The following is a 17282-nucleotide window of genomic DNA, read 5'->3' on the forward strand; positions in this document are numbered from 1 at the left end:
CAAGAGGAGATGAGGTAGGAGGATCCTCCGCCGCATCCTCCGGCACGCAGAGGGTGAGCGAGCGAGAGAATCGCGACGGAGGAACCGGTGCGCCGTACCGGTGGTGTGTACGGGGATTGGGGGGGGTAAGAGGAAAGAACGGGCGAGCGAACAGCAGTGTGCGGGAGGGTGGAGGAGAGTCCGCGACTCGCGGAGCGGAGTGGAGCGGCGAACGAGAAGGCGAGGAAAGGAGAGCGCCGAGCGGTCGAGCGAACGTGCGAGCGAGCGAGCTAACCGGGACCAGAAAGGAGGGCGGAAGAAGGGGGAGAGAACCGTACTCGCGCGCGCGAGAGACCGAGAGGGAAAATCCGGTTGCCTGGCGACGAGCCATCTAGTTCGATCCCAGCCAGCCACCCGACCAGCCACCCTCCTCCGATCTCTCCTCGTCAGCGTCGTCGTGGTCGTCGTGGTCGTCGTCGTCGTCGTCGTCGTCGCAGGAGCGACGACATCGCCGTGCCGAGGGGAACGGCGCTCCGCTCCGCTCCGTTCCGCTTCACTCCGTTTCGTTTCGTTCTGTCGCCGGCTCAGATTCTCTCTTTCCTGAGAGCTGAGAAATCGACAACGAGAGAAAGAAGGGAGAGAAGAGACCCTTCTCACTCTCTCTGTCTCTCTCTCTCTCTCTCTCTCTCTCTCTCTCTCTCTCTCTCTCTCTCTTTCTCTTTCGGATCATTTTCTCGCCGTTGGTCGCGTGGGACGCGGTACCGAGATCGCGGATACCATTGTCGGCGTCTCCGCTTCCGATTCGCGGTGAGCTTCGGAGGAGTCGGGAAAACGCTGTTCTCTGATCACTGTTCTCTCCCCGCGGTTGCGAGGCATCGTGTGTGCGGGGCGATCCGATATCCTGAACGTGGTGGTCGTACGTGTCGTGGTGCCGTGTGTGAATCTCCGATTTCGCAAACGTTTCCGAAGGACGTTTCGCGCCGAGAGTTATCCGGCTGATCTTTTCCGCGGCGCGAGTGTGCGTTTCATCGGTGGCGTTCCATCTGTCACTTTGACGTTGGAAATTGCAAATATTACGCCCTCGCTCTCTTTCTCTCCTTTTTCCTCTCGACGAGAGGGAAAGAAAGAGGGACCGTGGTAAGTGCGTCTCCCAAGGACGTCGTCCCGGCGCATCTCGCTGGGCTCTGCGCGCACAGGTGGTGTCCTTCACTGGCCTGCCGTAACAAAGCGAGAGGAACTGCGCCCGGCGTCGTTTTCGCTGCGACGAAATTGTACGTAGTAACAACAGTGTTCTTGCAAAGCGAAGAATAGACGAGAACCCCGCTGCGTTCCCTCTTCGCTTTTCAGGAGAAGGAGGGAAAAAAAAGTTACTTTAGTACACGCAAATAATAATTTATTTACTCAAAATACAGCGTATTAAATGTTAAAATTAAGACAAATACATATGTCTATTAGTAACACATTTAACGGTGAATTGGAGTATTGCCACGAATTACATAACTAAATGTGCCACTTCGTTACCAATTACTTCGATCCTCGTAAGCTTGAGAGCGCCGCGGCTATAAAAAAAGATATAAAATATTCAAGAACAATATAAAGTAGGTAATTATTAAAATATCAAAGAACCAATTAAAGGAATAAATGTCAAAGGAAGGTAGATTTATAGAAAGGAGAAAAAGTCAATGAGATTGTTAATTGGGAGAAAGAGAGAGAGAGAGAGAGAAGAGAGCGAAATACAACGTTGACTCGAAAAATTCAAGAGAACAGTCTTTCCTGGCTGAGAAAGATCAACGATCCAATCGAAGTGTGTGAGGGGCAATTAGAAGTGAAGAGAATTCATATGGGGAAGATGAGCCAGGATTGTCGCAGTTCGCTGAATTTCGCAGGCAGGATTGTCCTGGCGATAGTGACGATAGCAGTGGCCTTTGATGGAAACGCCGTCATGCGGTTCAACGACTTAGTTACGTCCATAGAAGTACGACTCACACGTAAAGTTCGCGCTTAACTGACTATTCTTTTCTAACGTGGAACGTGGCATAATATGCGACGTGATGTAAGATCATCTATCAGAGATCGAATGGTGAAAGTCAGCATTATTTTCTCCTCGGCATGTAAATCCGGAAACAGGATCGATTTGCGTGAATCGAGAGATTGAGTATAAGAGAGAGAGAGCAATCTCTCGTCAGGCGTCACGAGAATCGACGAATTCGTAATGAGTACGATCCTTTGAATAATAATACGATAACTTTCTCGGCAAAATACACGACAGAACACATACATTCCTGGGATCTATGTTATCCGAGATCAAAATGTTTGATTCGCCGCGCAATTGTGATCGCAACTTACGATAGAGATACGTAATCGACGATCGTACGATCTCACAGATACGTAAACTAGATTAAGTACGTTTTGTCATCATCGTGATAAGAAGAAACTATTTAAAAATTTCAAGAGTCGACGTACTCTGATCCTCGAAGTTTTTTCTCACATCGGACCTCTACGAAATTCACGACATCATGTTCCAGTGCATCATACAGCAGAGGAACGGCTGGATTCATCCTTACACTCCCGACACCAAGGACGTCTTTCCAGGTATCGTCAAAGGAAAATTTTGATATGAATAATTTTAATAATTCATCATGTTTTCAATTTTAAAGACACGACAACAGACAGAAATGACAGAAATGATAGAATTTTGTAAAGAAAAAATATAATAACTGATTCATGATTGATTAAAATTCAATTTTGCTGATGAGGCAATCACATTGAGAGATTTTTTTATAGAAAAATATTTAATATTTGAATATATCTGATATAAAATAATGTATTAATATATGGCGATAAATATTATGTATAAAGTACTACATATTTACATTTTTTTACGATCTATATTATTTGAATATTTTGTATTAAACTACTGATATTTCTTGACTTAATAAATAAATGCCGATTGATTTTTCTTTAGTTTAGATCTTTCTTATTTAGTAACTTTGAATTCTTTTCATATCAATTTTCATTTCATATCTCGATAAGAAACAAATTTTTTATTTAAAAAAAAAATGTCATTTTATTAGGAGAATTAAACTTTCATATTATAAACCTTTTTATAAAGACAACAGTATTAGAATATTGAGACAATAAATCGTTGTCGGTTTTTTTTCTGAGGCACTTAAATTTAAATGATTGTGCTCAATATTTTTCTGAAAACTACGCACGACATGATGGCTTTTGTACGATACGTGATGTCGTATACAACAGATTCTATATGGGGATACTCAACACCCATATCATAGGGTGGCGGTGCGGGCGTTCGTTATTGCTGTATAGAATTTCTGGCGGGGCAAGAGGAATATGTATGGAGGGAGCGTATGACGCATAGAAAAAACGCTGGAAGTTAGCAGATAACCCGTGCTGATAACGCCGTGGTCGTAGCGCGAACGAAATGGACAAGAGAAAAAAGAAAATAAAGTCGAGTGCAGAAAACGTCAAGTCTATAACGATAATAAGAGTTTTGCGTTTTTGTAATGCCCGATCATCGATAGTTAATTTTACCGACAAGTTGCCGGCTATAGCGAAGGCTCTAATAAAGATATTTTTGCTTCTAAGTGAGATGCAAAAGTTCAAATGGAAAGGGACGTAACGACTACACTCAATGCAAACTGAAGTACAGACAGACCGTGAGAGTCCCTCGACAAGACGCTTTGAAGCTTTTCGTTTCGCGTTCAATTAACGTTGCATTGCTTTTACAATAGCACCGATGATATTCAGTATACTCGGTATAATTAGATATAATTATGCACGAGGTAGAATATTAAAATGTTACTTTCTTAAAGCGGAAAGATCCGAAACACGCCAAGATTTGAATACTTTGTTAAATTTTACATGTTATAAAAGCTAAGTTCTTACCATTGTACCGAATGAGTTTATTAATATCATTTTTATTTCTTTTACAATACGATTTACCTATAACTTTTAAGTTGATTTTCTCTTAACAAGATTACGCATTTGACTTAAAACTTTCAACTTGTAATGTGACAATTTTCCAAATAATACATACGTGTTAAAAAATTGGATAAAAGTTATCATTATACAAATCTATACAAGTCTTTGGACTTTAAAAATATTAATATATATGTTAAAAAAAGAGAAAGATGCATACTATTGTTTACCAGTTTTCTTTACTATTTACGCTGCGATGTTCTTTAACTGCACACGCATACGATGCGAAAGAGACGCGGAACATTTCGGTCGATAAACGTGCGTGCGCGACGAAACTCGACGCCAGAGCAGGAAGCCGTTAAATTGACATGTCGACGAGGAGAAGAGGAGGAGGAAGAGGAGGAGAAGGAGGAGGAGGAGGAGGAGATGGAAGTATATACATGCGTGCGTGTTGTGCGTCGCGTTTCATCCACGGCTATGTAGAATGATGCACACATACATTACGTATATATGCGTTTGTACCGGGGGTTGCATTGGCACTCCACTGAATTTTCAGGAAAAGCAGGAGAAATGTAGAAACCGACACAATATTAGTTTATTAACCGTAGAAAGTTTATTAATTTTTAATATAAAACTAGTTCTCATTAAAACAGAATTGTTAATCATTCTGCAAATAAATTAACAAATATGTTCAACAAATATTTTTACACAGATATATGTTATAATGTAATAATGTTATCAGTATATGCGGTAACAATACATTCTACATATATAAATATCGAATATATTCATATATGATATCACGTGTTACAAGTTAGATAATAAAGTTAAAATGTCAATAACTTTTAACTTGATCTAGTCAATCTCAAGTAATTTAATTTTTAACTTCAGTTAGCTGTTAAAATCATATTAATTTTAATTTTTTAAGATTTTCCACTAAATCAAATTTTTTGTTTAACGTTTAATCTAATTTAAAAAAATTATATTTATACCTTACAGTTTAATATAAATAATCTATTTAAAATTTGCTATTAATTTTAGTGAAGTTATCATATTAAAGAAGCAACAATGAATTTCGATACATTCAAGCATCGATTTGACATGCCTTTTCTAAAAATGTATTATAAATGAAAGAACGCTGATTCTAAAGAAAAAAACCATCTTTGAACAAAAGTAAATTTATAAACTAGGATAAATTTAATTAGATAACTAATTCCTTAATTTTTCTCTCTTTTATTCTTATTGCTAGTGCTTTAGAATTCAGAGGAGATATATTTCCTTAATCCAGAAGGGATGAATGGAATTTTAAAGGAATGTACATAAAGTCTGTTGCGAAAAAAATTGCAGCGGCGCCCATGTATGCGTGCGTGCGTGCGTGCGTGCGTGCGTGCATCACCGTAACGCCGGTGCGTCCAACGACATACGGCGCCGATGTTTGCTATCGGATAAATCGTTGGCGTGTCGGCTCGCGTGTACGTACCTGTCGACGCGATATAAATAGACCGACGCAAACGCGTCGCAGTGACGCAACGTGAAAATTTTGCTCGTCTAATTTTGCTGACGGGCTCCTCGTTTTCATTTGATATCATTTTCATTCCATTTTTGGCACGCGACGCACCAAATGAAGGCAGCGTGATGATAACGCAAATCTGATACCCGCGAATATATACATTTGCGCCTGAGGAAAAATGTTTCACGTTTGCGAGTATTTTCAGACATGTCGCTCTCGCAATTTTTGGTGCGAAAATTTTATCTCGTGAAAGACTATAAAATAGACAATAGATCTATATGATTAATATATAATCAAAATAGAGTTCTATAATCTATATGACAATAGATAATATGGAAATCATCAATGTGAAAAGACGATTTCGTTTCTTAAAACTTTTCTTTTTTTTTTTTTTTTATTTATCATGTTATTTATCTGAAATGCACATTGTTTTAGTATACAAATTTCATATAAACGAGTAAACACATACTGCTTCGCAGTAGGATTTCAAATAAACTATATTGGTGAAACTATATCGAAATGAAATGCAAATGTGTGATAAATCGTTTTTAGTCCATCGTATGAATTTGAAATTAAGAAAGATTATCGAAGTTTCTAAGAAGTAAGAAGCTTTCGTAACCGTAAATGATATTTATAGAGAAACATAATAGAGATTTGCCCTCTTGTGATATTCTTTTTATTACGCGCGATAAAAGCAACAATAAATATATGCCGGACGATAGGAGTTTCTCGAATATGTGTTGCGTGTTGGTATATATGTATTATAGTAATCTCCGCTCTGAATGATAATCAAAGTAATAATACATGAAGTAACACACGACAGTTGTGTACGCATCTCGTAATACTGGAAATCGAATAGCTATATTGCGGTAAACCATGAAATAACGCCTGCACCTGGACACAGAGTGTCCACTTTAAATTCTTCAATGGATTAAAAACAGATTTCTTTTTAAATAAATGTTACTTATATTTTATTTCTTATTATTTCTCTAAGAGAGATATTTTTTTCTTATCTCATTCATAATGTTATTTGTTATCTTACGAGATTTGTATTTTAAATGTTATTGTGTAATCTTATTTTTATATCAAAATCAAACGTTTGATAATAAAAGTAATGAATTAATAATTTTTATGTTATAGAGAATTTCATAACTAGAAAAGTCTTCTTTAAGAAATTATTTTTTTACTTCAAATGGTATTTATTTTAATAGTTTTAGAATATCTTAGCCTTTTTTCCTCATCATGGATACTTAATATTATAAAAGATGATAATATTTTTGGACACCCTGTGTGCAGTTCTGTGTCGATTTCCGATTGTCCCGAGCGCGAATGTCGATAACAAAAATAGTTCGTGGTGCGAAATCGCCAACCTCGCTTCGAAACAAAAGCCTAGTGAGATCTCATCCGAGATCGACGCGACCGTCATTTCCAGCCAAGAGTTAAATAATTCTCACTCTCTCGCCCAATATCGTTGAATAAAAGCAATTACTTGGTCGATGTTTCTCTTTTTCTGCACACGAATACTTGTGCAAATAATCCATTTTGCAGACCGTTTTAATTGCTCTTTTTATTTTTATACCTATCTGTGTTGTAATTTTCTTGATCCATTCGACATTAATTTTTTAATACATTTTTTTTTTTATATCTTTAATGGATACATAGACTTGATACATAGACTTCAAAGAGAGAGAAAGACGGAGTTTACAAATGTAAAGCATTATTTATTTAAAATAAAAATTTTTGAACGAGATTTCAGAGAGACTTTCAAGATGTTTGTACAGAGAAATTATGTCAATTGTGGAATTTATTTTAAGGCGTACCGGAACTGGAAGATTTTCGTCGTAAATTCTCGCAATGTAAATTTTGACGCGACTCGTCGCTAGACCGTTTTCTCGCGAGCTTGCAAGCAGTCGCACGGCTTTTTTCTGTGAGTATTCCCGCAAATTGCTTCGTGCGCGACAATTGTGCCGAGCATGAAAGCAATACTGGCAGCATGACAAATTGAATTCGTTTGTGATCTTTGGCCATGCTCGACAGAACTGCGCGGTTTAATCGCTTAAATGCGGCGTTGGATCAGAGAATTCCAGTTTAGGGAGAGAAGTTATTCCGCCAATTAATTTCCAATTTTGCCAATTAATCGCCCCGATAGCCTGGCGCGGACCCGCCATAAGTTATAATTGCGTTACAGCTGGACATGGACTCATGACGAGTGTGAATCAAAAAATGATCTTTATCTGACATAATTGAGAAATCATACTTTGCTCGGAAAAGTTATTTTTCCAATTAGTTTCCTCAAATTACAATTACAGTATCATAATCAAGATCTAATTTCAGTTCTAATGTTTAATTCGTAAAATGCGCTTCGCTTAAGTTACGCGTTAAAACTTGATTAAATAAAAGATCAAAAAAATGCTGCTTTTATCACGGATAATTTTGTTTTTAAATTTGATTATAAATATGATTTTGGCGATTAAATTTTCACTCCAGTACGTAATGTTATACGTGTTTATGAAATATATTCGTTATTAATTTTTTTCATACAAAACTACGCGTCGGTTTACCGCGTAAATTCGAGACGAGAGAGTCAAGCGCATGAAAACGAGAGAGAAAATAGGCTCGTTTTCGCCAATTAATTTTTAATTCCAGCAATTAAATCCATCGACGATGTCGTGCACGAAACTCGAGCCTAATGACATTAGTCAGACGCAGAAGCGTAATAAATATCTCGAGAATTCATCTCTTTTCATAAGACGGTTAGACGAATCTTCCATCGATATCAGCTGAAAACGCGATCCCGTTCTTTATTTTAATGAACGGCAAATCCGTTCCAGTTGAAGATTCGACTTAAAACAGCCGCCGCTGCCGTTATATTCGTAACAATGGATGCGCATTGCAATTTTGCATAATGTTTTTCTCTTTTCCTTTTGTGAACGCGTACGAATCGAAACGCATAATTCCACGCTACAGCTAAATTAAGATCTAATTTCAGTGCACGAGTGCGGCCTTCGCGATTGCGTTATGATTAAATCGGCAATTAGCACTGGCAGAGAAACTATGTCAGCTCGAAGAAGCTTATTCGTGATCTTTTCGATAACCTATAATTACTCATCACTCGTTGTAACTTTCTTGGGCTTTCTTAGAAATCTATATAAGATACGTTATTTTAAGCCTTTAATGTATCAACTCTCGAGAGTTTTGATAAACTTACAATTAGGTCTTGTCTGTATAAGAATTTAGGACGACATGTGTTGGGTCACTCATTTTAGAAAGAACTCTAACGATGTTGAATATATGTCAGATTCAATTTTTTTTTTTATAGCAACATTGATTTTCAAGACATTATTGAAGCTATCAATTTCTATACTAAATTATTTTGTGTCGAAAGTGACTTTAGCTGTTAAAAATACACATAATCAATTCTTCGTCCGAAAAGTGAGAAGTTTTCTGAAGAAAATAAACTTGATATAATTTTCTTCAATTTCAAGTATACATATATATGAAATTATATGAATATACACATGTATATCAAAGATATTGATAAGTACATTTAAAAAAGAGCATTAATTTTTTTAATTAATCATTGTTTATTCCATTGCTAGAAATTGTTCCCACAATCTCTAAATAATTATACGGTGCTTACCAGAATTCTTTCTTTTTCTTTGTTCTTTTTTGTAACTTTATATCTTAAATCACAACAGAGTATAGCATATAATATATTTGCGAGAGGAAAATTATAATAGAAATGTAGAAAACGAACGGAAGTCGTACTCAAGATCGTTCGTGTAACATCTTTCGTTCACGTGCATGAATGATAAGACGAATGCGAAATATAGAATACTCTATCAATGCATTATTATCAGTTCAGTCGGCAGTCAGATTCTCATTTATCACACGCAAACTCATACAAACATAATTATTTCTGGCTTATCTTTTTTTTTTTAATAAAATAAATATATTATTTTTTATTAGCAGACTTTCTAGCATTACTATTATTTAAAAAAAAAAAATAATAAAATTTTGTCTCTCAAGTATCATGATAAAGACTTATATTTATCCGAAATTAATTATGACACTCTCGACATCTTGTAACACAATGAGTCAATCAAAAGGTAAAATTAATAAAGATGAATTTATATTAATTATAACCTGCTTTCAAATCGTAATCTTAACATTGAACAAGTGTTTGTAATTTTTACTCCGTATCAAAACCAAAACAAACTCGTTGTTAATGAGTTTTTGCGCGTGAAATTACTGTAATTATACGTAGCATGCGCTCGTCAGAGTACGCGCTCATGACAAATTAAACAGCTGTTTTATGCCACGCGTTATCATCATCAATTTCGCGCGCGCGCGCGCGCATCGCTGCAGCTTCCCTTCACATCGTTAAAACGGTAAATTACTATCGCGAACATGATGCAATTAGAGGAAAAGGAACTCGACGCGAAGCTTATTGGGAAATCAACGAGCCAGAAGAAACGAACAGCGATTGAAATAGATCCTTTTCAAACGATGGAAATCGACGACTGCTATTCATATTTAGTATTACTTTGCTTCCGTGTACATCTCGATTAACTCGCATTTTTATTTTAACTTTTTTCAGTGCATACAAATTAAATCCAAAAGAACTCTTCAATCTATTAAGAATCTTTTTCTTTCGCTTTTATTAAAAAGACTTGACGATCAAATTAAACGAAAAACATCTTTGTGATTTTTGAAACTTGTTCTCATACATTAATATTTTATAATCGAATTTACTGACATTTGATTGAAGCAAGATTTTTAAATAAATCGGTCGGGTCCGATAATTACGTAATGAAGCAACTGATTCTATCGGTGACCTTTATTAAACTTATCGAGAGGCCGTCGAACCATCCTTCGACCCACTATTGTTCTGGTTGCATTCTTGAAGCTGATCGCATTTACACATACATATACGCACCCCCCCCCCCCCACACACACACACACACACACACGCTTGACACAGTTACTCGAGCGAGAGAATTAGAGTTGAGATAACGAAAGGCAAGTCGTCGACGCAATAACCGCAATAGGCGCTTTCTTTCAAGTTTCGTAGAAAGGAAGTCGATAGAAATAGAGAAAGACGATTTATCTATCCACGACACGTTCTCTTTGAATAAATATATAAATATAAATTTAATAATAAAAATACCTTTAGGTACTTTCATGTGAAAGTATCGGTTTGAAAAAAAGAAAGCGGTGGCTGTATCCGGTAAAACCTGCACTTGCTGTCCTTTTCAATATATCACAAAGAAGTCGAAGTCGTAAGCCTTTTTTGAAGGACGCGTGGGCTGCACCGGAAACATGCATCGCAAAGTGCATTACGCGGGAGCTGCCTGGTGCAAGCGGTTTCCAGCACTCGCGTCATATAGATAAAAATACGTGGGAAACATAATTGGAAAGTAAAACTGATAAATTCGAAAAAGCTTTTAAGGCGGAATGTATGACGAGGAATATAAGTGTAACATCATTCGATATATTTATAGTTGATATATGCGAATTATTCGCGGCTGCGAATAAATAAATATAAATCTTAAACACAGACAGAGAAGATAATTTTTTAACAAATTGAAATATTTTAGATATACAGAAGCTTAAATAATAAATTTACTTGTTTTAGTAATTTAAAAATATATTTGATAATTTTTTATAAATATTGTAATTTATTTCGTAAATTATTTTAATCTAACATACATGGTAGAATATTACTTTAATATGTGCAAATATAAGATTTCTTACGATTTCTTACGATTTAATTAAATGTGGAAAGTTGGATAATCACACAATCTTTAAGTAAATATTATGTGTTAGTCATTAATATACATAATAACGAGAAAGAGACAGAATAGGAGAAATTACTCGCTAGACGCCACATTCATTGTGCTCAGGAATTTGTCACGGTCATGAGCACGTACAATGACGTAGAATATGCGGCGCATGAATTTAATTATCCGACACAATTTAAATCTAATTTTCGCGGTTCATAATTCGTACAGTGTCCATCGCACTCGTTTGAGCATCACATTACCATTGTCATCGCTCTTTTACGAAAATCCAATTTGCGTGATCGGTCCATAATCGACGCGTAAGTTATACCAGATATTCCATTTGAATTATATTTCCACTATGATGTATATTTCCAACGGTTTCGTCACCCGCAGTCATTATGTTTCTTTTTCATTCTCGCCGGATTTCCCGATTATCACTCTGTGCGATGCATTGTGGGCGAGATTATTAATCTAGGCCGACGAAAGATAAAATTGCGTGAGTATATTCAATGTAATATTTTATTTTTGAGAGAATCATTTGCGCTTAATATAATGCAATTAAAGTTGTTATATGGAAATTTTATTTCTGAACTTCTTTAATATGTGGTTTTGTTCGATATACGCCACATCCCTATCCGGCAACACTGTCATTATTATATAAAGTAGTCTATAGTTTTGCTTCGTTGCGTACCTCAGTTATTGATTACTCATTATCATGGAGGATTACATACAGGAACATTCGCAAATTCTATTTCTTCTCGAAACAAAAATTATCAATTGTTTTTTTTTTTTTCAAAAGAACGTATTATTTCGAATTATCTTCTCAATATTTCTAATAGATTTTATTCGTGGAAAGAGCAGCTCTCGAGTGAACGATCGTTGTTACATTGGTTTATGGGGAAAAATCGTAAAGCGCATGACCACGAGAGCAATGTCAAGGGCGGGGCCCTTCGAGATATCTCGCCGTGCCTGTTTTCCGCTCGCGCTTGCCCGACTATACACTCTCGTTTTCGAAGTATGTGTGCGTAATAGAGACAGACAGACAGACAGAGAGAGAGAGAGAGAGAGAGAGAGAGAGAGAGAGAGAGAGAGAGAGAGAGAGAGAGAGAGAGAGAGAGAGAGACAGAGAGAGACAGAGAGAGACAGAGAGCGTGTGGGCCCCGGGGACGGTGGTAATTGTGGTTAATTTAACGACGGTCAAAGCAGTCACTGCCTGTCCTTATAGGCCAGTTTATGTGACCGAGTCCTGAGCGCCGGCTGCATCACTCGCGCGCAAAATCTTACTTTTGTCGAAATTGCGAAACGGCGATTTTCGCGGCGCCTGTTATAAACGGTTAGATCTAGACATCGTCGTCTTGCGAAAGTGCTCAAAAATACTCGACTCGGAAAAATGTGTGTATGTGTATCTGATGAAATTAGTCGAGTCAATTAATCAAGCGCCGAGGGAGTTGGTTGTGAGAGTTAATTTGGAGAACGTGATCGGTAAAGTACGTCTGCGAAATGAAATATAGGGTGGAGTAGAGGAAAAACGAATTCCTGGAGGCTAATGGATAATCGAAAAGTCGGAGTCTGCGGATGATGTGAAAAACGATGAAATTTAATAATTTTTCTAGTTTTTTTTTTTTTCTAACTTTTCGTGTATTTATCAAATTTGGATCAGTATTAGATAAAGTGATTAATTAATCGAATTATTATGTACACAGAAAAACAATTTTTACAACGTGTAAAATAGTAATGTAAAACCATTAATTATTTTAAAAGTGAAATGTTTTTATCGTTAGACAGACGTAATCTAAAAATAATTATTCGAACACCACGATTTTTATTTTTGTTAACCTCAATAAAATAAAAATCAGTAGTATTCTAAATATGGCACGAGATTAAGGATTTAATGATCATTATAGAAGAATGAATTGGCGTGAGTATGGAACGATACATCGCGACCTCGCCATATATCGATACTCTCAAATCAATCTCCGACCTATCAGATCTCTCTCTCTCTCTCTCTCTCTCTTTCTCTCTCTTTCTCGCAATCGTATCAATAATCATGATCACTTTGTAGTGGCTATTTCGCGTAATCGATGCCGCTTAACACCTGCGGTTGCTATCGCGGGATGATCGATCGTGATTGTGCTCTATCTTCGCTGCGAATGGACGCGATCTGGAGAACGTTTTAATCTTGTTTTATACAGTGGAAATTATTCGCGAGTAATATCCGCGGAACCGAGAAATCACGGTTCGATATCCGTGATAAACGCGAAAAACTCGATCACAATCGGAGCTCGCTTGCCGTGTCGATCGGTTCATTGAACAAGAAGTAATATTCTCATGATAATTGATCGTGAATATGTGATTTCACGGTTTTACTGTGCCGGTTAACTGCTGTATCCTCCAAGAGATCATATCCGTCAAGAAATCACTTAATTGGCCTTACCTTGGACACAATACATTATTCTTTTATCCTGAACAATTTGCCCTATGTCGCACAAATTTTACTTTTTGTGATGTGTTTTACTTTTTGTGATGTCTATGACGTAACCGAGAGTACAATAGAGAAGACGATTCATCGAGCAGACGAAGTAATCGGTCGGTCATATCGATAGATCGTCTGGCTTTAATTTTTAACGTCGAGAGTAATTAACGGATGCGATGCGCGATGTAATCAAATAATGGATAGAAGGCGTGTCGCCCTTCCCGTCGGAATGCGAAATTATTCCCGCTTCCTGCCTTTGCTCGCTTGCTCGCTCGAGTCGCCGAACAATTCTCAGCTCCGATCGACTACATGAAAACATATACGAAAGAAACTGTTGTTATCCTTACGTTTTGAATTAACTGTATTCTATCCAGCAAAATATAATTATTAATATTTACTATTAAAATTATACATATACGTGATTTCCTAAAAATGTACTTTGATTTAAATCAAATTCAGAAATATTATTTTTGTAATACAGCTCTTGTCAAAATTTTAATATGAAAAAGTAAGATAATTACTTGTTGGTAAACCGATCAACTTAAATATTTGAATAAGCGTACGTTTTGAATAATTTATTTTATGCAACGAATATTAAATTTTTCACTTTATCAATTATATAAATCCCATCCAGTTGTTATTTTGTATCGGAGAAATTTAATATTACATTTGTGAAATTTATATAAAATTTACTTTTCATCTTTAAATTTTTCTTCATCTTTGCGACCGATCGATCAGTAGGTCTTTCGAATGATTTATGACATTGTCATTCGCCCATTAAATTCATTTTAGTCGATAATCGACTATAAAGACAATAGTATTCGGGATATATGATCGGTCGTTCGAAAGTTCACACGCGTCATTTTAGTCTTTGAATTATCAATTCACCGGGCAATCGTGTCGCCGCGCGCTCTCATAAATATTCAATCATGTAACTGGAGTGATCTAACTGATTATGCGGGGTCGATTAGGTGTGTGCGAAGCGAAGGAGTCCGATGATAAAAATAGTTGCGCGACATTATCGAGTATAGCATGTGCCTCTTCGGAGCAGATATACGGGCGACGTGTGTTAAGCCCCGATAACAATCACTTAAGCGGAACTATAGCGCGTTGTATCAACAGAGTTCTTTCACCGGACATAAACGATAAACGGCGATCTCTCTCGCTTCGGCCACTCGATATTACCACGATCGTTTTATCGAAGCCACTCTCGTTCGTTCCGTCGAACGAACGGATCGGGTTACGAGCACTCCTCTTTTTTTTTTTTCCAAACGAAATATTCGGCAGGCATCGAATTTATCTATCGACTTATCGCAATCCGGAACCAAAAAAAATTCAGTCTTCTATCGTTCTCTGCCCTCCTTAATCTCTTTTACTCGTTTCAATAATAACCGAAATTAAAAATAATTTCATCCCCGAAAAACATATTTAGATATACAAGTGTTAACATAAATTTTCTAATCTTTACTTATTTACTTTTTTTTATACAACGATCTTCAGAGGAAGACGGTTAATTTTCGCGTAAATCTAGAAATCGAGATCGAGGATCTGGGATCTAGGAACTTGCCTTTCCAGAGGCGACGTTCCAGTTCCTTTGCCCGCCAAGAAACGTGTACTCTATTCGATCGACTTTTCTCCTGGACGTCTTGCGAGGGTCGGAGAGGGTAACGGGAGTCGTAAAACAGCAGTGGAGCATCTCGGTTCTCTCAAGAGCACGAGTCTTTATATCGACAAAGCTAACTGTAAATAGTCTGTCTCCTCTTTTTGCGTATTTATTAATCCTTATTCCGTGCTCGTGTCATGCACCAGTTGACCGGTTATTGCAATTGGATCTGCTTAGAACATTGGAATAATGTGCTTCGATACGCTCAATATTTTTATATTGTAAAAACGAGTATAAATGTTTTCAGATACTTCTAATCCCCGCTTTGAATGCAGAACTCGCGATTCGAAAGAGTGAGCGATAAAAATATCTCCAAATGGAAAATGACAGAACAAAGAATTTGAGATATCGCGTTCTGATGAAAGTTATAAGTCTATCATCATTCAGAAAGCGACATTTTTATTGACGTGACACATTTGACAATTTTTTTTATTCGTGATGTTTTCTCATTATCATATCACTCACAGGCACAATTGTACTAATTAATAAGGTTTGTCCCAAAGTGTTCTCCAAATGAGAGCTAATCGCGCGTTTAGAAAGCCGAGGTGCGTTCCGGAGGAAAGGCTCGCATGATATATACATACAACGATACAGGAATATCGGAGCACGGAGCTTACGTGTTTGTGTGTGCGTGCATGTGCGTGCTTAGCGTGCGCGTTGTGGCGCGTGTGCACACGCGAGAGACAGTGACACGAGGAGTCCCTCGTCGTGACGTCGTGACGTGCACGAGTATAGTGAACTGGTGAACGTGGGTGAACGAGGAACTACACAACGACGACACAACAACGACAACGAGCCGAGTTTTAGCCCGATAATAAATAACGCGAAGGGAGAAATGTTCAAACTGGCCGGACGCCACGAGTGGGAGGCCTGGACAAAAGGTAAATGGAATATCCAGCGAGCGTGTGTGGGTGTAAGGAAAACCAGAGGGGCGATTTCATCCCGCGAGAATATAAGGGTAATTCGCAAAAATGAAGGGGAATCGCCGGTGATTGATAAGAGGGCTTTCGCGATTGCGATATCGGGTAGGACAGTCACGAAGAATGGTGTACGTTTCAAAGACACGGTTTCCCCATTATAGACCTATAGTTTCCGATTATTTCCTAGAGAATCCAGTGAATTATAGAGTTGCATTTCTTGCTACTTGTCCATCAAAGTCTTTGGCATCAAAGACTTTCGCTTCGAAAATTTGGTGCAGCATTTCTACGTATAATTTTCATATTATTTTGATATTTTAAAAACACAATAATTTGTCAAAGTTATTTTTTATAATGATGATTGTTCTCTTTTGAGTCAATAGTAATTTTTTGCTATTTTATCATATCGGTTTTTTTCAATCATATTTTGATGGAAATATGTACTCTGAAAACTGGCAAGACGTTGAAACGTATAAGTAATATTAGATATTTATCATGACACGTTCGGCAACGAAAGTAAGTATATATATATATATATATTTACAAACAGAACTGTCCGTGCCGAAGCATGTTACATATTCAAGTAGATGAAAGCAGTCAGGGATGCTTCATCATGTCGAATATTTTGAGAGTGTCTTCAGAGATAGAAGGAAAACTTTGCATATTGGCTACATTTTACATTTCGATCTATCTTGTGTGCGTGCATAACATCGAATGTGTTAGCTATCAAGTAAACAGATATTTTTTTCGAAAAATTGAAGGAGGACATAAAATTAAAGAAATAATTTTTCAAAGTAGATCCAAGTAGTTCGCATCGAATTGAATTGAAGAGAAACGAATAATTTTATCGTGCGATACATATCGATTGCACGTATTGATATCACAACTCGATACAGGAAACGAAAGACGAGAGGGCGTTTCGTAACGACATACTTGACGATAAGCAACGGCGCGAGTCGTTTGCCTTCGTGATGCACGATGCAAAGAGATCCGCTCGATAGCCGCAACATTGTAG

The 17282-nt window shown here is 37.3% G+C and overlaps 1 protein-coding gene across 8 annotated transcripts in view; it reads left to right on the forward strand.

Moving 5' to 3' along the window:
• Positions 1–17282, forward strand: part of LOC105434346 (SLIT-ROBO Rho GTPase-activating protein 1) — a 55567-nt gene that overhangs the window by 16902 nt on the left and 21383 nt on the right. The window contains exons 1-2 of one of the 8 annotated variants that reach the window (XM_089085142.1): positions 207–1250; positions 1740–2571. The exons of 3 other annotated variants lie outside the window; for them this stretch is intronic. In XM_089085142.1, coding sequence (XP_088941268.1) covers positions 2496–2571 — 76 coding nt within the window. In that variant the 5' untranslated portion in view covers positions 207–1250; positions 1740–2495. Of the gene's footprint in view, positions 1–206; positions 2572–12386; positions 12702–15597; positions 16232–17282 lie in introns of those variants that run through there. 4 more of the 8 variants (XM_089085144.1, XM_089085145.1, XM_089085146.1 and 1 more) reach the window with 4 other exon arrangements.

This window comes from Pogonomyrmex barbatus, unplaced genomic scaffold (assembly GCF_055798465.1).
Source record: "Pogonomyrmex barbatus isolate J1 unplaced genomic scaffold, ASM5579846v1 scaffold1, whole genome shotgun sequence".
Classification (NCBI taxonomy): Eukaryota; Metazoa; Arthropoda; class Insecta; order Hymenoptera; family Formicidae; genus Pogonomyrmex; species Pogonomyrmex barbatus.